The sequence below is a fragment of the Lepus europaeus genome, chromosome 21, assembly GCF_033115175.1.
Source record: "Lepus europaeus isolate LE1 chromosome 21, mLepTim1.pri, whole genome shotgun sequence".
Taxonomy (NCBI): Eukaryota; Metazoa; Chordata; class Mammalia; order Lagomorpha; family Leporidae; genus Lepus; species Lepus europaeus.
In genome coordinates, this window is record NC_084847.1 from 13,288,095 (window position 1) to 13,311,039 (window position 22,945).

The window sequence follows — 22,945 nt, forward strand, 5'->3', positions numbered from 1 at the left end:
CGAAGGTGACCGAATCGAGAGTCGTAAGATGTGTTCCATGGTGACTGCTCCCTGGGGTGGGGTTCACATTTGCTGCTCTGTGCCCAGCACCGCACCAGTGCCCAGCTCTCCCGTTCATGGAGTAAGCAGCCCACAAACATCAAAAATCCACTGTAGTTGCACTCTCCCTATGATGATGTGAGATGGGACGGTGCCAGGGGACCATAGGTCGCTGTCACCACCGGGCATAAGGGGAGAACGCTGAATTGCTGATTATCAGGCCCCTCTCCTGAGGGTCTGATGGCGTTGGCTGCAGGAAGGCCTGGAATCCCATGTTTTACAGCATCCCTAGGCATCCCGAGTGGGTGGCAGCCTTGGCAACCCTGAGCTGTGCAGGCCTAGGTCTGCCCCCGCCCGGACTGCCGGCTGACATCACACTGGTAACTGAATTGCTCCTCCGTCTGTGTGGTGCCACCGTGTACCCCCAGAACCCAGGAGTCCTACACTATAACCACATCAGACCCCTTCCTCCCCTCCAACCAGGGCCTGGCCACCAGCACCTGTCACCCAGCACCCTCCTTAGGGGTCACCCTGCTTCATCCCCTCCCCCAAGCCCATCCCTCTTTGTTCTTCTCGACAGAGCAGCAAGGAGTACAGGAGAGTAAATCTTAGCTCTGGCCCCTCCCCTGCTCCCAGCCCTCCCGGGGTGTCCTGTCTCATTCACCGTGGAAGGGAAGTACGACTCCACCCCTACTGCTCCCCCAGCCTCGTTCCCCTGTGGGTGGCCTCCCTTGCAGGTGCTCTAGCCACACTGCCTCTCAGGCACACCCAGCGTGGCCCTGCCTCACGGCCTTGGCACTTGCTGCTCTCTCCTGGGCATGCCCTACCCACAGATTCCTCTGTGGCTCCCTCCTTCCCTTACTCAGTCAGCATCTCAGAGAGGTCTTTTCCGGACTTCCTGCTGCCAGTCATTGCACAATGATTCTCCCTGGTCTGGTTCTTCTACTGCAGTGTGAGCCCTGAGGGGCCGGGGCCATCTTCCCTGCCAGTCCGCCAGTGCCGGGGTCATCACAGATGTCCCTGTGGTGCTGCCGCCAACCCTTGGGGTTCCCCTAGATCATGGCGGCATCACTGCTGTGCCTGGCTCCATCCCCCAGGGGTCTGAGTCTGTATCTCTTCTTTTATTTTTTCTTCTCCAATTTTTAAGTTTATTTTCATTCCAGAGAGACAGATGGAATGAGATCTTCTGTGCACTGGTTTACTCTCTAAATGCCCACAATAGCCAGGACTGGGCCAGGCCAAAACCAGGAGCCTGGAACTCAATCCAGGTCTCTTTGTCTCTCATGTACAGAAGCGAAGATGATCACATACACAATTTTTTTTTTCCTAAAGTGCAGAAGAGTGGACAATTACACATGAATGGAAGAGGGAGTTGGAAGGTGAGACAGAGCTGTCATCAGAGGAAGGAGGTTTGCTTGATTTATTTATTTAAAAGGCAGAGTGAGACAGAGATCTTCCATCTGCTCGTTCACTCCCCAAATGGCTGCAACAGCCAGTGCTGGGCCAGGCGGAAGCCAGGAGCCAGGAGCTCCATCCGGGTCTCCCACGTGGGTGGCAGGGACCCCAGCTCTTGGCCCATCTTCCGCTGCCTTTCCAGGTGCATTAGGAGGGAGCTGAATCAGAAGGGGAGCAGCTGGGACTCGAACTGCTGCTCCACCATGGAATGCAGGCATCCCAAGCAGTGGCTTGACCTGCTGTGCCACAAGGCCAGCCCCAGGCAGGAGGTTTTTAAAAGCACAGACGAATTAGGTGACTCATAAAGCCTTGTGTGGCTCCCTCCTCTGCAGGAGATGTGCACACCCCTTACCTGGAGGCGGAATAGGAGCTCACCTATCTTTCCCTTCAACTTGGGTGTCTCCCAGCCTTCCCACTCCTCCACTGTTGCCAGCCCCTACTCCTCCTCCTCATCTCATCTCAGCCCCACTTCTGCAGGTGCTTCTGGATGGTCAATTCCCATAGCATTTCTTATTCCCCATGGCACACACCACCATGCTAATGAGATAATCGCCGAGTTAGCTAACAAAGCGTGATCATTATGAAGGAATTGTGACTATCCTGAACTCCATTCCAGGGACCTTGTTTGCCCTGGTCACTGCTGTGTCCTTTGTACTAGCCCAGTCACTGGACAGTTATTGAGCACCTACTATGTACTGGTCATGTGGTTGGCTCTCTAGGTATCTGTAGGCAGGGCGATTGGGGTGGATGTGGGTTGGGAAAGAGCTGGGGAGACAGCAGGAACAGAGAGAGGTCTCTGCAGAGGTGGAGTGAGGAGGAGGCAGCGGAGGCTGTGGCTGGACACTGCTGTCTCCAAGGCTCTCCCCTTCTCCCAGTCACTTCCTTGGAAGCACCCTGGGCTGTCCTGGCTGGTGCTGCTTCTCCCTGGGAGAGGATGCTCTCTGAGTGTAATCCTGACCATTGTTGGTCCTTCCTTTGGGCTTGGGGTGGCTGGAGGCAAAGCTGCATGCCTGCTAGGCTTTCATGGCAGGTTTCATGTCATAGTTGAAGCCATAATGTTGCAAGTTCTAAAGCTATCTCTGCCCAACCCTGTCTGCAACAAGACACTCACTGGAAGCCCAAGTTCAGGTACAATCCATCTCACCCTCATGAGATGCTCAAGTGCATCCAATGGAGGTTGATTGAATCTGGATGGCCATTGAGTCTGAAACATAAACTCTCCAACATCAAAAGAGCCAGCTGCTCTCAAAGCTTTCCTGGAAGGTGTAGAGCCCTACACAGGACATAAGCAAACGTTTCCCTTAGCCAGATCTGCTGAGATGGAGAAGAGTCAGGTCACTACCCTCTGTGAGCTGATAGCCTGTGGGGCAAGAAGACAGGAGAACAGGTGGTCACTGCCTCAAAAATAAAACCAGAGCCTTACCTCACACCATACACCGAAGCGACTCCAGGTACGCAGGGATGCAAGGGGATCTTCAGAAAGTTCGTGGGAGCAGGCGCTTGTCCTAACAGTCAAGACACCTGCATGCCACACCAGGATGCCTGAGTTCAGGTCATGGCTGTGTTCCTGGTTCCGGCTTCCTGCTCAAGTGTGCCCTGGGAGGCAGCAGGGGACGGCTCAGGTATCGAGTTCCTGCCACTCACAGGGGAGACCTGGATGGAGTTCCAGCCCAGCCCTGTGCATTACAGACATCTGGGAAGGGAACCAGCTGATGGGGGTGCTTCTCTCTGTCTCTCTGCTGCCTCTCAAATAAATAATTTTTTACAGTTCATGGAAAATTCATAGTATGAAAAAGCTACTTAGGAATTTAAACACTTTTTGGCACCAAAATAAGTATATCTTTTAATTTGATCCTCCACAAACTTTTAAAAGTAGTCTTATGTATATTTATATATGTAAATATGTATGTATAATGATACATATAATGTCTACCTCTAGGTAGTAATACGGTAAACCGTAAGGTTTTAAAAAAAGAGTGTCAGAATATGCCTGTGCCATCAGTGCAGCTACACAAATATTGTTTTTGCACTGTTGTATTTGCAAGGACTCCGGAATCGAAAGCTTTGTGGAGGGGGAAGAACATGTTCAGTGAAATGTGCAGTGTTAGAATTATGGGTAGATTTTTTTCCTTTAAGAAAATCTGTTCCTATTTTAATTGTGCAGTAAATCTAGAGACAAAGGGCTCCCCTGGCCCAGGGGCACGGAGGCCAAGGGCAGCAAGCATGGCTGTGTTTGGGCAGGGTTGCATGTTGGGTGCACCCCTGGCAGCCTCGCTAGGAGAGAGCGTGGAAGTGCCTTGTAGAAGCAGTTCAAAGGAGGAGTCCGGAGGGAGGGGAGCTGGGCTCCCCCCCCCCCCAGGAAATGTCTTTTGTCCCAGATGGTTTTCTTTTTACTGATGAGAACTTGACTGTGTTCAGAGGCACGGGGGACGGGGACGGGGGTGGGGGTGAGGGAGAGAAAACCTTTGCCCTGGGCACTGCCCAGTACACACCTTGCTGGTGCTCCCAAGGGCTTCTGGATTCATTTGAGTAATTCACAGATGGGCTATTTGGGTTCTCCCTCGCCCACCCCATGTGGTTTGACCAAATTAAGCTCATCAGGCTTTTATAAAAAAGGAAACGGGATCTGCTTATTTGTGATACCGCCTCCAAAGGGGAGAAGGAGAAGCAGAAAGGACACCAGTCACCCAGCTCCTCCTCCCATCCCACCTCAGCGGGAGAGGCAGGGCAGGCATCCCGCTGAGCACCCCTAGGGGACCGTGTACCACTCACTCAGTCTCCATGCTGGGGCTGCCTGAGTTGCTCCTGGGGTCATCTGGGTTGAAGTTGTCACCCAGGGGCTATGCATTGAGATGATCTTCAGTGTGTGGTGGGGTTGTGTCTTGGCAAACCCATCGTAAACGGAAAACATCGTATGTCAAAAACCCATCGAATCCGCCTATCCCACGCTGCATCACAGCAGAGACACACAGCAATGTAGGATGTTGTTTCCCCTTGTTATCTCATGTGTTGGCTCCTGCTGCCCCCCGGCATCACACAAGAACACCCAACCGCCTATCCCAGCCCTGGGGAAGAGTCAAAGCTCAGAGCCCCAGGTATGATTTCTTACGGGCAGCATATGCTTTTGCAGCACTGTAAAACGCGATCCTCCTATGTCAGGGGCTGTCTGTAGGGTGGGGGACAGCTTGGGCACTGTCCTTGCCTTTATGAGGACCAAGAAAACCTCAGGTGAGGACAGAAGAAAAGCAAACAAGATGATTTTGTGATCCAAAGTGATGGAGGCAGGCGCTGTCCTCAGTCCGTGGGTAACAGAAGGTTGACTTGAGGTAGGGATGTTTGAGTTGAGATTTGAATGGAGATGGAGCAGCAGGTCCAAGCTCGGGGGGGGGGGGGGGGGGGGCGGGGGGGGGCGGGTGTGCTCTTGTGTTTTGAAGGGAAAGAAAGATGGCAGATGTAGTTTGTGGGTCAAGTCCCAGATAGACAGAGGTTCAATCATTTAGATCCTTGTAGATTCTTAGAGACTAGTGGGTCTCAGTGGGGGTGATTTTGCCCCCCGGGGACATTCGCCATGTTTGGATGTTGTTTTGGGTTGTCAGCATTATGGCGTCCAGTTAAGCATCCTGTCCTGCACGGGGTAGCTCCTTGCAACAAAGAATGACCCCGCCCAGAAGGAGGATAGCGTTGAGGTACATAGAGCGGAGGTAGACCAGGCCGAGTACTTCGGGTTTTGTTCTAAGAGGGAAGGAGGGTTTGAGACGGGAGAATGCAAGATGCTGTGGTGCCATCATTCTTTTATAAACCTAGGGTGTTGTGCTAAATGATTTCCCCTTGGACATCCCAGCCTCGGCTGACCGTACTGTTCAGAGAAGGAGGCCCTGCTGAGCTGAAGGTCCCCCCCGGAAGGAGGGACACGTTCTCCTCGGGACAGCTGAGCCCCCTCCCCGCGATGGTTTGTGAATTTGGCACTTGGATTTCTGCCTTGCAGCAGGGAAGGAAGGCTTAGGGGGAGGCAGGAGGAAGAAATCCAAGCTCGATCTTTGCAGGCTCTGGTTTGCAGCTGCTGCTGTGAGCTTTTCAGGTGTGGGGGAGAAGAGAGACAGACCCAGCTGAGGCACTGTTCAGTCTTCACTTCCCATTAACAACTTGTCCAGGGTAGAATCGTATGTAAGAGAAAAGGGTGACTCATCCCAAGACTCACAGGTTTCCTCCAGGACTTCTCAGCGTTGCCATTGTTGATCACTCTTTGTTGGGGGAGGGGACGCTGTCCTTTGTCTTCTGCACCTTGCACGATGTCTGGGAACACCCCTGGCCTCTGCCACTGGATGCCAGTAGCACTTCCCTCCCCCTTCAGTTGTGACAACGAAAACCATCTCCAGATATGGTCAGAATTGCCCGAGGTGCTGCAGGTCCAAGGTGTCAACAGTCCAGGGGTATCCACAAAGATCACCAGTAATTTCATGAACCTCCTGGGGCGGGCACAGGTTGAGGAGGTACTGGACTAGGTGGTCCACTCTCTGTGCCCACATCCCAAATGATGTATCAGCTGTCTGCTTGCAGCTTTTACATTCAGCATCAGGGACAGGCGTGGTGGTGAAGGAACTCACATCTCGCATTGAAGTGCATAGGTTCGATACCCAGCTCCAGCTCCTGACTTTGCCTCCCTAATAATGTGCACCTTTGGAGGCAGCAGGTGATAGCTCAAAGAGTTGGGTTCCCTGCCACCCATATGGGAGACCTGGATTGCATTCCCAGTGTCCAACTGTGACCCAGCTCAGCCCCTGCTACGGTGGGCATCGGGGAAGTAAACCAGCATATGGAAGCTTTCTCTCTGTTTCTCAAATAAATAAATTTAAATTAAAAATCAATTTAGCATCAGCTATTTGTGGAGAAGAGGGACTGGAAGACACCAATCCAGGAATCTTCCAGGAATGCTTTGCCCTCTGGGTCTGAGTGAATGGTGCCATTCGCGGTGCCCTGCCTGCTGGGGCAGAGGCCCTGAGTGGAGTGGGGATTTTCCACTTTCTGCACGGCTGGGTCAGGATGAGATCTTGAGACTCTAAGCCCTGAAAACTACGGAGCCTCATACCCTATGTCATTCAAGATAATATCAATTTTCTACTGAAAATTCCAGTGCTCATTGAGATTTCTCAACAGTTACTTTGGTATTATTGCTGAAATGTCAATTCTCATCAAAAATATTTTCTCTCTCCTTTATTTGAAGTGGAGCTAGAGGGGAGGGGCCCACCTGCTTCTGGGGGGGGGGGCTGGAGCACACACCTGCTGGGCCCCCCAGGGAAGTCTTCATTTTCTTTCCAACTTAACAATACAAGAAGCCTGGAAAGCAAATGAGTGTAAGGTCATTTGTAAGGAGAATTCTCATGAACTGGTTTTTAAAATCCAAGTAGTGTTTCACTATTGTTCATAGTCAGTTACTTGGGACCTCATTATGAGATGGAGAATTTCAAGGTCAGAGCCGCCCAGGGTACTTGGGCTACAGTGAAGGGTTCCTTCCTCCTGTTCTATCCACACGGAGTGCCCTTCCCTGCAATGTTTGCTGGGCAAAATCTTCTCTTTGGAGGTTAACTCAGATACCTCCTCCTCCAGGAAGCCTTCTCTGCCCTCATCTCTCTTACGAATAGGAGTGTCTTGGATCCAGTGCACAAGGCTCATCAGCACTTAGACTCTATTATATTTTTAAATTGAGGTGAAACTCAAGTAGAAAAAATTCAGTCAATTAAAAGTGTACAATTCAGAGGCACTTATTACATCCTCAATGGTGAGCCACCATCACCTCTAATTCCAAAACATTTCCATTGCCCAATGGAGACCCTGTGCCTACTTAACGGCCACTCTATACTTCCCCTTCTCCCACAGTATTTCCCTGGCACCCACAGATCTGCATTTGGTCTCTATCCTGTATATTTCGTAAGGATAATGTACACTGTGTCATCTGTTACATCTAGCTTCTTTCATGTAGCTTTTTTTTTTTTTTTTTTTTTTGGACAGGCAGAGTGGATAGTGAGAGAGAGAGACAGAGAGAAAGGTCTTCCTTTTTGCCGTTGGTTCACCCTCCAATGGCCACTGCGGCCGGCGCATCATGCTGATCTGAAGCCAGGAGCCAGGAGCTTCTCCCGGTCTCCCATGCGGGTGCAGGGCCCAAGGACTTGGGCCGTCCTCCACTGCCTTCCCGGGCCATAGCAGAGAGCTGGCCTGGAAGAGGGGCAACCAGGACAGAATCCGGCGCCCCGACCGGGACTAGAACCCGGTGTGCCGGCGCCGCAAGGCAGAGGATTAGCCTGTTAAGCCATGGCGCTGGCCTCATGTAGCATTTTTTTAATGTTTATTTATTTGCTTGAGAGACAGAGAGCTGGCATCCTCTGGTTCACTCCCCAAATGACCATGATGGCCAGGGCAGGGCTGAGGCTGAAGCCAGGAGCTGGGAGCTCAATCCAGGTCTCCCATGTGGGTGGTAGGGACTTAATTACTTAGGCTATCACCTGCTGCCTTCCTAGGTTAGCAGGATGCTGGAAGCCAGAGCCACAGCTGGGAGTTGGACATGGGGATCCAGATGTCTTAACCACTAGCCCAAATGGTGGCCCCAACTTAGTATGTTTTTGAGGTTCCTCTGCATTGTAGTCTCCTTCTTTTTGTCACCGATGTCACTATGTTGTATAGATTGGCCATGTTTTGCTCATCCATGTGTTGATGGACATTTGGGTTGTTTCCACTCTCGGGCTGTGTGAGAATGCTGTTGTGAACATTCAAGTCTAAGTTTATGTTTTCTCTTCTCTTAGATGTATAGCGAGGAGTGGACTCGTTGGCTCCCGTGGTGGCTCTGTGTAACCTTTGGGGGAACTGCCACACTGCTTACCACTTGCCATTCCCACCAGCCCCACACAGCGGTTCCGATTTCTCCACTTCCTCACCAACACTCATTATTTCCTGATTGTATGTGTGTGTTTCTTTTTATTGTGGTCATTCGAGTGGCTGCACAGCCCCTGAAATTTTTTATTTGTTTTCTTGTCTTCCCTTCTGTCCTTTCAAAAACTGAATTTCTCAACATCTGCAACTGTGCCTTCATTGCCAGCAACGTGGTGTGAGAGCATGGGGCGGCTGAGTTGAAATCTTCTTTTTAGAGTTGTGATATGATCTCAAACAATCGCCCAGTGTCTGTAAGCCTAGATTCCCTCCCCTGTGAGATGGAAACCCCTGGAGTGTCTGGACGGATGAGATGAAAGGCAGCCTTCTCACACCTGGGACGGGGCCGACGGTGGCCCGCGGGGATTTCTCACTCTAGATTTGCAGTAAGGGTCATGATGTGCCCGGTACCCAGGATCCAGTAAGGATGAATGTCTGTTAGGAGAATCAGCTCACCCATCAATACTGCTCAATCAGCCCTCTATTTTCTGCCATCTGTTCCCGACTTGCAAATTGATCACTCTCAAGATGAGGCGGAGAGAGCGGCCGGATCAATGGGAAGGCTTTGCTGGAAAAATACAACAGGAAAGCTGTGGTGTTGGGTGGGTGGGTGGGTGGGCGGTGAGGCAGTGAGCTCGCAGCCCACGGAGGGAAGGAAGGAGGAGGAGCGAAAGAGCTTGGCTCTTCTCCGATGGACTCATTCTGGACTCCAGGGAGCTGATCCATGGTGTGGGGGAGGGGAACAGCAGCTCTGTCCACTCTTGAAGGCTGCAGGGAGGACATTGGGGGTTCAGGGCTCAGGAGGTGCCCTTGCCTGCCTTCTACAATTCCCATGAGGCGCTGGGTTCCGGCAGACTCCCCCCCGGGGCAGCCCCTGGGCATCCTCCTTTGGCTCCCATGGACGTGTCTAGAACCTTCTGCTGCACTCCAGCCACAGTGGCCTTGCTTCTGCTGACTCCTCCCTGCCTTACACTGGCTGCCCCCTTGGCCTGTGAGTCCCCTCCCCATTTCCCAAGGTTTCTGCTTCACTCTGTGCAAAGCTCACCTCTCACCCCCTAGTGTGCCCTACCACTCGCCCCTCTCACCCTCTCTAGTTGTCCTGCTTTCCTTTTTAATGCATATTTTAAGTTTCAAATGCAGTCATCCCTCAACAACCTCAGGGGATTGGTCCAGGGACTCCCCAGGTCACCACCAAGAACACCAAAATCCAAGGAAGCACCAGTCCCTTAAAGGGGTGATGTTTGCATAGAATCAGTGCACATCTTTCTGTAGATGTTATGTTTTCTTTCTATGCCAGGAGTTAACAGTCTGAGACAAGTGACTAGGCGTCCCTATACTAACACTTACTAGAAAAGTCTGGATGTATGTGTTTGCTTCCTATAACCCGTTTCCTGTGAAAATGGGAGCGATAAGCCCAACCACATTTCTCCTGCATGATCTCTCTTTTGCTCACTGTCCTCTGAACATTAAGTTGGATCATTATTGTTACGGGGAATGACAAAGGCCATCTCAGTTCTCGTCTCCCGTGGAAGGATTTCCACGTGGATAGGGGCTTCTGTAGACTGTAATCATCTCCAGATGTGTTATTTTGTTTTTTAAGATTTATTGGTTTATTTGAAAGTCAGAGTTATATAGAGAGAAGAGGGGCAGAGAGAAAGAGAGAGGTCTTCCATCTGATGGTTCACTCCCCAATTGGTCGCAACGGCCAGAGCTGCGCCAATCTGAAGCCGGGAGCCAGGAGCTTCTTCCAAGACTCCCGCATGGGTGCAGGGGCCCAAGCATGTGGGCCATCTTCTACTGCTTTCCCAGGCCATAGCAGAGAGCTAGATTGGAAGTGGAGCATACGGGACTAGAACCAGCACCCATATGGGATGCCGGCACTGCAGGCCAGGGCTTTATCCCACTGCGCCACAGCGCTGGCCCCTCCAGATGTGTTATAACACCCTGATACCCTGTAACTGCCATGTAAATCCTTGTTGCACTTATTGTTTAGGGAAGGATGGCAAGACAAGCGGTCTGTACTTGTTCAGTATGGGTGTGATTTCTTCTTCAAATGCTTTGACTCTGTGGTGCTTGGTGTCTGTGGAGGCAGAACCTGCAGAGAGGGAGGGCACACTGTATGTTCTATGTAAGATATTTTTTAAAGATGTATTTATTCACTTGAAAGGCAGAGTAATAGAAAGATTTTCCATCTGCTGGTTCACATTCAAATGGCCACAATGGCCAGAGCTGGGCCATATTGAAGCCAGGAGTCCAGAAACTCCATCCTGGTCTCCCATGTGGGTGTTGGAGGCCCAAGGACTTGGATCATCTTTTACTGATTTACCCTGGCGCGTTAGCAGGGAGCTGGATCGGAAGCAGAGCAGCCGGGACTCAAATGAAACTGACACCATGTTTAGAACCTATTTTTAAATATTCAGCTAACATTTTTTTTACAAATATAGGTATGTGTGAAACATCATTGAGCAAAACGGTGACAGTGCTTAAAGCTGAGTGATGGCTATGTGGGGAGATGTTACGCTGGCAAATTTGTATAATTTCTATCATTTTTTGAAAAGGAGCAGATGGTAGGGAGGGCAGCTGCTCTTGTTTAGGAACTTGGCAGTGTGGAGTTGTGCACTTGGTGCTTGTGTGGATTTTCTGCAAGCGTGGGAGTGTTGACAGGGGCCTTGGTCAGTGCTTTCCAACAAGGGATATAACAGTGTCAAGTCCTGCCTTGACGGGCTAGAAGCATAGGCTCTGTCATGGGCTGTGTGTCGAGAACAGAGTTCTTACCCAGAGAGTGACTTTGCAGGGTATTCTGCCTGCTGGGGATCCCGTAGCATAGTGGTCAGAGCACCTGGAGTCAGCCTCACTGGCGCCAATGGCCAGCTCCGCCTCTTTCCAGATGGATGGCCTTGGACATGTTATTTAAAGCACTCTGAGCTTAGTCTTCCCATCTGTTAAATGGGGCTAATACTACTACATTAGAGGCTTAATATGAAGATTAAATTAATCACATATCAGGTACTTAGCATAGAACATGGCATATTGCATTTATTTTTTATTACGGCTACTTTTGCTGTTGCTGTTAAACATTGTAAGAGCAGAAAAAACTTTCTGAGCTAGATGGATGAAGATAATTGGAGGCAGAGGCTAAAAGAAGAAGAGGAGGCACCCACTGTCAGCTAATCTCCCCACCAGCAGTTCATTTGTGAGCTGCACGAGGGGTACAGAGGGAACAAAAGAACAAGGAAAGTTGTTCCTGAACATCTCCTCTCCCCGCAGAACGAGGTGGAGCTGGGGGAGCTGCTCCTGTCTCTGAATTACCTCCCGAGTGCTGGGCGACTGAATGTTGATGTCATTCGAGCCAAGCAGCTTCTTCAGACGGATGTGAGCCAAGGGTCAGGTACAGTGCCATCCCCTCCCCTCCACATCGTGAATGGGGCACCTGCGTGTGTTCAGGGGACTGCATCCTGGGTACCACTGATGATACCTGGGGCAGTGTACAGCATCCAGAACTAGGCTGCCAGCTCAAGAGAGAAAATAAGTCCTTAGGTGATTCTTAGGGTGAAGCAGGAACCCTGTTTGAATTGGTGGAATTGACTGGGATTGATTGGTGGGATTGATTGGTGTGCTACCAAAAACCTAGAGTGGGAGGAAGTTCTTTTGCCTTTCCAAACACTGTGTCTGCAATAAAGACAGTATGCTCCAGGTGGCGATAGTGTGCAGAGACAGCATGGCGGCCCACACACAAGCATGAAGGTTTGTTCACAGCCCACTTCATGTGTGCCATGAATCTTTATAAATCCTAGCTCTGAAATGACTGTTGTATTTAGTGTCTGATTTATAGAAAAACCAATTCCAACATGACTTATAATAAAACAGAGCAGATTCCGTTCCATCTGGAGATATTGTTGTGAAAGCAGCCATGGTCCCTGGATCCCCTCCGCATAGTGCTAGAAATGCTGCCTTTTCTAAGTGCAATAGCAAAAATAAATTACTTTTCTATAAGGTGACAGCTGAAGCTAGAAGATACCTCACAGCCTCAAAAGCCACATTACAAAAATAGAGGTTTCCGAGGGACCACTGACAGGAATGTATCGAGGCTGGAGAATTTCAGACATGCCACAATAGGAGAGTCAGTTTGATAAAGTGATTAAGGCTTCTGATGTCAGGCTGCCTGGAACAAAATCTCAGTTTCACAGCTTGCAAATAATGTGGCCTTAGAGAAGTTATTTTACCCCCAGGATGCCTCCATGTGCCTCAACTTTGCCATCTCAGAAATGGACACATTAATAATATTCATCTCGTTGGTTTGTTTAAACAGATACTAAAGTGGATAAAGTACAGGAATCCCATTATAGTGTGACTGGAGAATGATAGTTATAATTATACCATCTATATTCTCCTGTAGATGGGCTCACTGACGTGATAATGGGAGTCCTCAGGTAGCTGGGACAGCCTCTCCATCTGGTCTTAAGCAAATCATTTCTCATCTTGAGTCTTCAGTTTTCTCATGTGTACGGTGAACACAGCACCTAACAGATGGGAGGAGTTCCATAAGTATCAGGTGGCTGAAGGAACAGAGAAAGGGATGAATGGATAAGCAGATGGATGAGAAAATGATGAATGAGCAGTAGACAGATTGATGGGGGAATGAATCAATGAGAGGAGGCGTGGCTGCTTGGGCTGATGGATGGATGGGTGGATGGATCAGTGACTCAATGGATGGACTGATGACAAATGTGAAGATGAAAAGATGCTTGGATGATGGGGAATTTGGATGGATATCTGAATGGGTGGATCAAAGAATAAGGAATTTATGGGTGGATCAGTCACCTAAAGGATGGATGGTGGATCAGCAGATGGGTGGTGGATCAGCGGATGGATGGTGGATCATGGATGGATGGTGGATCAGTGGATGGATGCATGGACTGAGAGATGGATGGTGGATCATGGATGGATGGTGGATCAGTGGATGGATGCATGGACTGAGAGATGGATGGAGGCTGGACAGAGGATTTGGGTCTGATGGTGTCTAACGTTCTGTGATGCTTTGTCCCATTTTCAGACCCCTTTGTGAAAATCCAGCTGGTGCATGGACTCAAGCTTGTGAAAACCAAGAAGACCTCCTTCTTAAGAGGCACAATCGATCCCTTCTACAATGAATCCTTCAGCTTCAAAGTGCCCCAGGAAGAACTGGAAAACGCCAGCCTAGTGTTTACAGGTAGGTGGCGTGCCAGGAGCCCTGGGGGAGGCACATCATGGAGACAGAAGGCGCCTCAAGACAAAAGGCCTCTGGAGAGAGCCTTGTATTTGAGAGCTTCATGGCCGGTGTTCAGTGGCCATCTGTGAACTTGTGTGAGAGTCGCAGAACCGTGCAACGTAATTGTGACGAATGTGGGCCCTGAAGCCAGATTTCCTGGCACAGCTGTGTAGTAACCGAAGGCAAGTTCTTAACTCACCTGAGCCTCGGTTTCCTTATCTGTAAAATGTGGACAATAATAGTCTCTGTGGCACAGAGTGTTGTAAAGAGGAAATGATCCATGACTTGGGAGCAGTCCTTAGGTAGTATTAGTACTTAGCTTAGGAAGTATTAGTATTTAGCATAGGTAGTATTAGTACTTAGCATGGGTAGCATTAGTACTTAGCTTAGGAAGTATTAGTATTTAGCATATGTAGCATTAGTGCTTAGCATAGGTAGTATTAGTATTTAGCATAGGTAGTATTAGTACTTGGCCTAGGTAGTATTAGTGCTTAGCATAGGTAGTATTAGTACTTAGATTAGGAAGTACTCACTCCGTTGGCTTTGATGACAACGATGCTGATGAGTTACATAGCTTACAGTTAACAAAGAAGCATGTGAGAAAACAGGGTCGCCTAGGTCACGGAGGAGGGTGTTGAAAGGCATCCCAGGGCTTATGGGATGTAAGTAGCAGCTTCAGGACCACTGGCACATGGAATTTAGCCCATCTTCCCAGGCTGTGATTGAACCTGTTGTTTCTGTGGTGTATCACTTATCTATCGCTGCCCAACAAATCCCTCCAAAATTTAAAAATGCTAGAGACCCCTCCCCAGAAAAATAGGAGTACAGAAGCTTTTTTTTTTTTTTTTTTTGACAGGCAGAGTGGATAGTGAGAGAGAGAGACAGAGAGAAAGGTCTTCCGTTGGTTCACCCCCCAAGTGGCCGCTACAGCCAGCACTGCACCGATCCGAAACCAGGAGCCAGGCGCTTCCCCTAGTCTCCCATGCAGGTGCAGGGCCCAAGCACTTGGGCCATCCTCCACTGCCTTCCCCGGCCACAGCAGAAAGCTGGACTGGAAGAGGAGCAACTGGGACAGAATCCGGTGCCCCAACCGGGACTAGTACCTGGGGTGCCAGTGCCGCAGGTGGAGGATTAGCCTAGTGAGCCATGGTGCTGGCCCACCTGCTGCTTTTCTAGGCACATTAGCAGGGAGCTGACTTGGAAGTGGAGTAGCCAAGACTCAAACCAGCACTCTGATCTGGGATGCCAGTGTCATAAGTGGTGGCTTAACCTGCCATGCCAGCTGCTGAGTCTGTACATTCTCTTTTTTTATTAAAGATTTATTTTATTTTTTAAAGATTTATTTGTTTATTTGAAAGTCAGAGTTACACAGAGAGAGGAGAGGCAGAGAGAGAAAGAATAGTCTTCCATCCGCTGGTTCACTCCCCTGTTGGCTGCAACGGCCAGAGCTGCGCCAATCTGAAGCCAGGAGCTTCTTCCGTGTTTCCCACATGGGTGCAGGGGCCCAAGGACTTGAGCCATCCTCTATTGCTTTCCCAGGCCACAGCAGGGAGCTGGATCGGAAGTGGAGCAGCCAGGACTCGAACTGGTGCCCGTATGGGATGCCTGCACTACGGGCGACAACTTTACCCACTACGCTAAAGCGCCGGCCCCTAAAGATTTATTTTATTTATTTGAAAGGTAGAGTTACAGAGAGGGAGATAGAGAGAGAGAGAGAGAGAGAGATCTTCCATCCACTGATTCACTCCCCAAATGGCCGCAATGGCCAGAGCTGAGCCAATCCTAAGCCAGGAGCCAGGAACTTCTTTCAGGTTTCCTACATGGGTTCAGAGGCCCAAGGATTTGGGCCATCTTCCAGTGTTTTTCCAGGCCATAGCAGAGGGCTGAATTGGAAGTAGAGCAGCCAGGATTCGAACCTGCGCCCACATAGGTTGCTTGCACTGCAGTCTGGGGCTTTAACTCACTGTGCCACAGCACCGAGCCTTGAGTATGTATGTTCTTCTTTTTTTTTTTTTTTGACAGGCAGAGTGGACAGTGAGAGAGAGAGAGAGAGAGAGAGAAAGGTCTTCCTTTTTGCCGTTGGTTCACCCTCCAATGGCCGCCGCGGTAGGCGTACCGCGCTGTTCCGATGGCAGGAGCCAGGTGCTTATCCCAGTCTCCCATGGGGTGCAGGGCCCAAGAACTTGGGCCATCCTCCACTGCACTCCCTGGCCACAGCAGAGAGCTGGCGTGGAAGAGGGGCAACCGGGACAGGATCGGTGCCCCGACTGGGACTAGAACCCGGTGTGCAGGCGCCGCAAAGCAGAGGATTAGCCTAGTGAGCCGCGGCGCCGGCTGAGTATGTTTGTTCTTAAAGCACGCCAGTTACTTCTGATGCTCAGTCAGGATTCGGACCCAGAGCTGGGATAATAAGAAATGTGGATCAAGCCACTGTACCTGTAGACAAAGCTGCGGTTCTCCTGAATTTGAGTGTGTAAGGTTCTGACTTATTTTCTTCACCCGTGGAGGGAAAGAGCTGTCACCTCCAGGCTGAGGCTGTGAAACCCAGCCCATTAGCATGTTTCCAAACACTGCAGATCCACAGTAGGGTTGAGCTGCAATTTAAGCATTGCTAGGAGTCTCCAGTCAAAGCCGTAATTAGCGGGCGGGGTGGGCCTCTGAACGGCTCCCTTCCTGTGTGGGATGAGGAGTCTCCTGTCGTTCGCGGTCAGGTGATGTCTGCAGGATGAAGAGAAGGGGGAAATTGCCTCTCAGCCCCTGAGACAGTGACACGTGGTCCAGCGGCATTCTGGGAAATTCAGGGAGGTTTTAGTGAACCAGTGTCAAGGGGAGGTGACTGGGCTGTCACTGGAAGTAGGGAAGATAAAAAGGGTGGAAGGATGGAAGGAAATGCAATTTGATGACAATGCTTTAGAAAATAGAAAATGGAATTCCCGTAGGACCCAGCATGTCCGGGTCTTGGGATAGAAAGGGTATTCTGCAAAGAACAGGAAGCAGGACCCATCCTGACACCTATATGCTCACGTCCGGAGACTATTCAGGTGAGAGGATGGGTGAGTGGATGAAAAACATCAGGTGTGGCTTTTTTAAAATATGGAACTCTTGGGGCCAGCGCTGTGGCGCAGCAGGTTAATGCCCTGGCCTGAAGCGCAGGCATCCCATATAGGCGCCGGTTCTAGTCCCGGCTGCTCCACTTCCGATCCAGCTCTCTGCTATGGCCTGGGAAAGCAGTAGAAGATGGCCCACATGCTTGGGCCCCTGCACCTGTGTGGGAGACCCAGAAGAAGCTCCTGGCTCCTGGCTTTGGCTTGGCGCAGCTCTGGCCATTGTGGCCAATTAGGGAGTGAACCATTGGATGGAAAATCTCTCTCTCTCTCTCTCTCTCTCTCTCTCTCTCTCTCTGCCTCTCCTCTCTCTGTGTAACTTTGACTTTCAGATAGATAAATAAATCTTAAAAAAAAAGAAAATATGGAACTCTTCAAGAATTTGCATGTTCTACTAATCCCCATATCGTTCCAGTTTTAGTATATGTGCTGCCGAGGCAAGCACGTCAGGTGTGTTTTGACATATCCAGTGGAATATTAGCCGGCATTTTAAAAACAGAGGGATTCTGACACATGCTATGGCATGGTCAGCCTTGAAGGCGTCGTGCAGAGTGAAATAAGTCATAAAAGGACAAGTAGTGTGTGATGCTGTTTGGAGACTCTATAGTAGTCAGAAATCATAGAGACTGGCCGGTGCCGCGGCTCACTAGGCTAATCCTCTGCCTACGGCGCTGGCACCCAGGGTTCTAGTCCCGGTTGGGGCGCTGGATTCTGTCCCAGTTGCTCCTCTTCTAGTCCAGCTCTCTGCTGTGGCCCAGCAAGGCAGTGGAGGATGGCCCAAGTCCTTGGGCCCTGCACCCCATGGGAGACCAGGAGACGCGCACCTGGCTCCCGGCTTTGGATCGGCGCAGTGCGCCGCCGCCATGTGCCGGCCGTAGTGGCCACCTAGGGGGTGAACCAACGGACAAAGGAAGACCTTTCTCTCTGTCTCTGTCTCTCTCTCTTTCTCTCTCTCTCACTAACTCTGTCAAAAAAAAGAAAGAAAAGAAAAGAAATCATAGAGACCAGCAGGTGGCAAAGATGCCCACCACTCACGTGGGAGTGCCTGGGCTCGCGTCCTGGCTGGGTTGTGACCCCAGCTTCCTGCTAACACACACCCTAGGGAGGTAATGGGGCTGGATCACATAGCTGGATCCCTGCCACCCACTTGGGAGACCTGGACTGAGCTCCTGGCTCCCAGGCATCTGGGGAGTGATCCAGCAGATGGAAGCACTCTTGTGCTCTCCTTTCTCTCTCTTTTTCTTCCTCTCCCACTCCCTCAAGTAAATTAAAAGATTTAAAACATCAGAGACAGAGTGTAAAACAGAGGGTAGCAGGGGGCCGGGGGCAGGGAACGTGGCACAACAGTGTGAGTGTAATTAGTGCCACCGGGTTGTTTGCCTAAAAACATTTTATATTAGATGTATTTTGCTATTTTTTTTAATAAGCAAAAAAAATTGCAGCTAGAGCTGCATAGACCTGGAGCCATTGAGAAGAGCCAGGTGCAGGTGTGGGAGCCTGGCAGGCCCCCCTCCTTCTTGGGAAAAGGCCACTGAGAGGGAGGACAGCCTGGTGGTTAGGGGTCAGGTGCTGGGCTGGGGCTCCTGTTTGCCACTTACCGGCTGTGTCATCTTGGCACTTTCCTTCCTATTCTTTACCTCAGCTTCCCCGTCTGCAAACTGGGGCCATTGACACTTCTTTGCGTGAGTTGTGTCTGAGCCCAAATGGTTAAACTTCTTTGTGATATTCTTTCTGTCTTAGTGCTGTGCTGCATCGGTGTTAGCTGTTAGTGTTACTCAAAAGACACCAGATCCGTGCAATCTTTTGCAGCCTCGAGGCTCGTCTGAAAGAAGGCCGGGGCCGGCGCTTAACAGGCTAATCCTCCACCTTGCGGCGCCGGCACACCGGGTTCTAGTCCCGGTTGGGGGGCCAGATTCTATCCCGGTTGCCCCTCTTCCAGGCCAGCTCTCTGCTGTGGCCCGGGAAGGCAGTGGAGGATGGCCCAAGTCCTTGGGCCCTGCACCCGCATGGGAGACCAGGAGAAGCACCTGGCTCCTGGCTTCGGATCAGCACGATGAGCTGGCCACAGCGGCCATTGGAGGGTGAACCAACAGCAAAAAGGAAGACCTTTCTCTCTGTCTCTCTCTCTCACTGTCCACTCTGCCTGTCAAAAAAAAAGAAAGAAGGCCGGGTCACCTGCCTGGCCCCTTCCCTCCCAATGTGCACCTCCTTGGAGGTGAAGGTTTGTGGGAGCCCCCAGGTTAGAGGGAGCCAAGTGCCCGTCAGGCACTTCTAGCCCTCTATCACCTCCCACTTCCCCTAGGTTCCCGGGGCTTCCTGGCCCTCTGAGAGGCGTGTCTCCCTCCTCTTCCCAGGGCAGACCCGGTTAAGGGGCAGTGCCTGGTCGGGTGTTGCTGATGGCAGGGGTGCTAGGGGGTGGGATCCAGCCCCCTGCAGAGGAGCTATCCAAGTGCCAGTCCCTACTGGTTGATTTTTTTTTTCTTTTTGAGCACCTGCTTTGTCTCTGGCATTTTGCTAGATGCTAAGGAATCAGCAGAGACCCAGATGGCCGTGGCCTGGGATCTCATGGAACTGAGTCCTAGCGAGGGCACAGACCGAAGGTCATCAGCACCATGCCAGGAACCACTGAGTTGAGGACTGGTCTAAAGGTACCCGACCCTGCCTGGGGAGTGAGAGGAGGTGAAGGATGCTCATCAGCAGGGAGTCGCAGCCAGTGAGAGGGGTCAGGCAGGGCTCTACCCCAGAACAGAAACCGAGACAGACCTTGTACTTGAACCTGGGAGCCAGCGAGCTGCTGGGGGTCTGCATGGAAGATCCTGCCTGGCTGACTGGGGGCATGGGCTTCAAGCAGGACCCGTCAGGAGTGACCAGTGCCAGGCAGCCATGGAAACCTGGCAACTGTAGTGGTGTGTCTGTCCATTTTTCATTGCTGTAACAGAAGGCCTGAGGCAGGCTACTTTGTAAAGAAAAGGGCGATATTTTGGTTCAAGGTCTAGGGGCTTCATGTGGTGGAGGCCGTCTCACTGGCGGAGTCCCAGGGGGCACAGAGCATCACAGGGAGAGAGACAAGGAGGGTGCAGGATGTGTGTGTATGTGTAGGGAGGAATATCTGATCTCTCTGGTCTCCCTCTCATAAACCACTAGGATTTGAATGGGGGGGGGTGCTCCCTCCTAATACATTTCTCTAATTCTCATCACCATCACGTTGTTTCCACCCTCTCACTACTGCCCAGTGGAGATGCAGTTTCAAAGCCTAGGGAACGCTCATCCTATGATGCACAGGCTTCTTCCAGGGATGTGTTAAAATGCAGATTCCAATCCAGGAGGCTGGAGGTGAAGCCCGGTGAGGGAGCAGACGCAGGGAACACTGAGCAGGTGCATCAGAGTGAGTGATAGCCATGCCGCATGTGTGAGCGTCAAAGGAGCCAAACTCTGTCTGTACATTGGCATTACTTGAAGGATGTAGGAAAAATCCTGATGCCCGAGCCCTCTGGCTCAGATGAACAGACTCAGCGCGGGCATCTGCTTCTGTGACTTGGCAGGGGGGAGGGCTGTGTTTTTCAAGGCTCCCCAGGCGGCGTCTGGTGCAGGCTGGGTTGGCCCGCCCTTCCCTGGGCTGCTCTGCCTCCCTCCATGTCCACCATCTGCTTGGAGGCCTCCAGAACCCCTGTGAGAGCGAGTCCCAAGGCACCTGCTCTGTGGTCCGCAATTCCGGGCTCTGTGCAGCTGCAGCTTCAAATTAGTTAATTGAATGTGCTGGGGAGATGAGATGGGCTGGGGAGGCACAGCGGGGACCCCACGGGAACCTGGAGGTCCATTGATGCTGCCCTCTTGCCTGGGAAGACCCGGGCTCTAGTGGGCAGCAGGGCCACGCTTAAGGAGCTTGAGGGTTTGAGAAGCAGGATGGTGAGGAAGCTGAGGGTTTTCCCCACAGGGGAAGGAAGAGGAGGCCATGCTGCGAGGGAGCCAGGCTGGGGTTTGTTCTGGGACACAGATGTCTCCCTGCCCCAGGGTGCCAGCCACCTAGCCAGCCCGCCTAGCACCTCCCACCTTCTCTCCCTTTGCGCCCAGCCTAGTGGGCAGCAGCCCAGCCCTGCCTCCTACAGAGAGGGCTGCACAGCCTCTTCCGAGTACAGATGGGAGTGAGCTGCGATTCTGCTCACATTGCACCTTTCCCTCCTAGCGGTGAGTCTGAGCGTCAGCCTCCTCCTCTGTTGTGAGCGTCCACTGTCTTCCTTTATTTACTCACTCACAAAGGCAGAGAGAGAATAGAGAGAGAGAGAGAGATCTTCCATCTGTTGGTTCACCTTCCAAATGCCCACAACAGCTGGGGCTGGGCCAGGCCGAAGCCTGGAGCCCAGAGCTCAATCTAGGTCTCTTTCATGGGCGGCCGAAACCCAGGTACCTGAGCCATCACTACTGCCTCCCAGGGTGCTCATTAATGGGAAGCTGGAATTAGAAGCAGAGCTGGGTCTCGAACCCAGGCCCTCCAAATTGGGTTGCAGGTGTCCCAAGTGGTGACGTAACCACTGCACCAAATGCACCCCTCCCCCAAGCAGCATCTTCCTCACTGTACCAGGTGCCCTTCCCTGAGCTCCCAGTCTTAGTACTGTGTGTAAAGAACTTCAGACAGTGCCTTGTCAGTAGTTGGTGCTCAGTAAATACCAGATGTGATGCTGATGAAAATAATGACAAGGAGGAGGATGAGGGGGATGGAGTGGGGGGAGAACAGGGGAGGAAGAAGAGGATGGATGGGCCTTGCCACGTACAGCAGACCCTGGAATGACACACGCTTGGGTTTCTACATGGGCCCCATCGTTTATCAGCTGCGAAACCTCAAGCAAGTGACTCCCGTCTCTGGGCCGAGCTTCTCCTTGTGTAAGATGTAGGGAAGCACTCCCAGCATGGACATTAAAGGAAAATCGGCACGTGGCTCCCTCCAGCCCAGAAGTGATTGAAAAATCTGCCATTTTAATCATTGCCATTTTAATCATCGCAGGTGTGGGAGAGTTGAATGCTGGCCCTTGGCAGGGTCACAGCTCTGCCGAATCACCATCACCCCAAAGCTGCCAGCTGGTGTGGTGTTGGGGAGCCAAGGGTTGACACAAACTCTGTGCCAACCCAGCCCACAGCACCAGCCCGGTCTGGGCTCCCCTGCAGCTCCCTGGGGTTGGCAGTGTGAAACAGGTCAGAGCCAGGGCTGGCGGTGGGCACTTGGCTCCAGACTCTGAACCAGCACTGAGCAGTGAGCAGCAGTGCAGGAAGACTCATGTGTCTGCTTTTTAGACCACGACAGGGGACCCGGGAGCCAGAGCATGGGGAAGGGAGAGGGGCCCAAGAAGGGACCCACAGACCAGCGTGTGAACTCCTGGGCTTGACTGCAAGCTGCACACGGGTGACTGCCACTCTACACAGTGCGCCCAAGGTGCTAAGACCTGAACGGTAGGGCAGGCCATCCCCCTGGTCCCTGGGGTCACCTCTGAGAGGCAGGCACTGCAAAGGCTTTGGAAACTGGGCTGACACTGGACTGACAACACATGGGAAGGGCCTGGAACTTGTACTCCGAGCCTTGCCTGTTCAGTTGCCTGCCAAGACGAACAACTCAATAGAGTTTAAACAAGGCCCACGGCATAGTACAGGCGTGCCTCACTTTATTGCGCTTTGTATATATCGCATGAGAGCTTGTGGCTACATTGCATCAATAGTTCAGATTATCATTAACACGTTTAGCGATGAAATATTTTTATTAGGGTATGTTCATTGTTCTTTTAGGTATGCCGTGGTGCACATTATAGACTGCAGTATAAACAGAACTTTACATTCTTTTACTAATTAATTTGAGAGACCAGAGAGAGAGAGAGAGAGAGAGACACTCCCATACACTGGTTCACTCCCCGAATGCCTGCAATGTCTGGGGGTGAGATAGGGGGAGGGGGAGTAGTTTGCAGGGGTAAAGCTAGGAACCGAGAGCTCAATCCGGGTCTCCCGCGTGGGTGACAGGGACCTGACTACTTGAGCCGTCACCTGCTACCTCCCAGGGTCCACATTAGCAGGAAGCTGGAGTGAGGAGCTGCAGCCAGGAATGAACGCCAGGCACTCTAATATTGAACACAGGCATCCTAACCAGTGTCTTTACCTCTAGGCCAAATGCCCATCCTGAACATAACTTTATAGGCTGTAG

The 22,945-nt window shown here is 51.4% G+C and overlaps 1 protein-coding gene across 1 annotated transcript in view; it reads left to right on the forward strand.

The window, feature by feature from the left end:
* Window positions 1–22,945, forward strand: part of SYT17 (synaptotagmin 17) — a 70,624-nt gene that overhangs the window by 26,958 nt on the left and 20,721 nt on the right. The window contains exons 6-7 of the mRNA XM_062179977.1: window positions 11,680–11,800; window positions 13,466–13,621. Coding sequence (XP_062035961.1) covers window positions 11,680–11,800; window positions 13,466–13,621 — 277 coding nt within the window. The remainder of the gene's footprint in view (window positions 1–11,679; window positions 11,801–13,465; window positions 13,622–22,945) is intronic.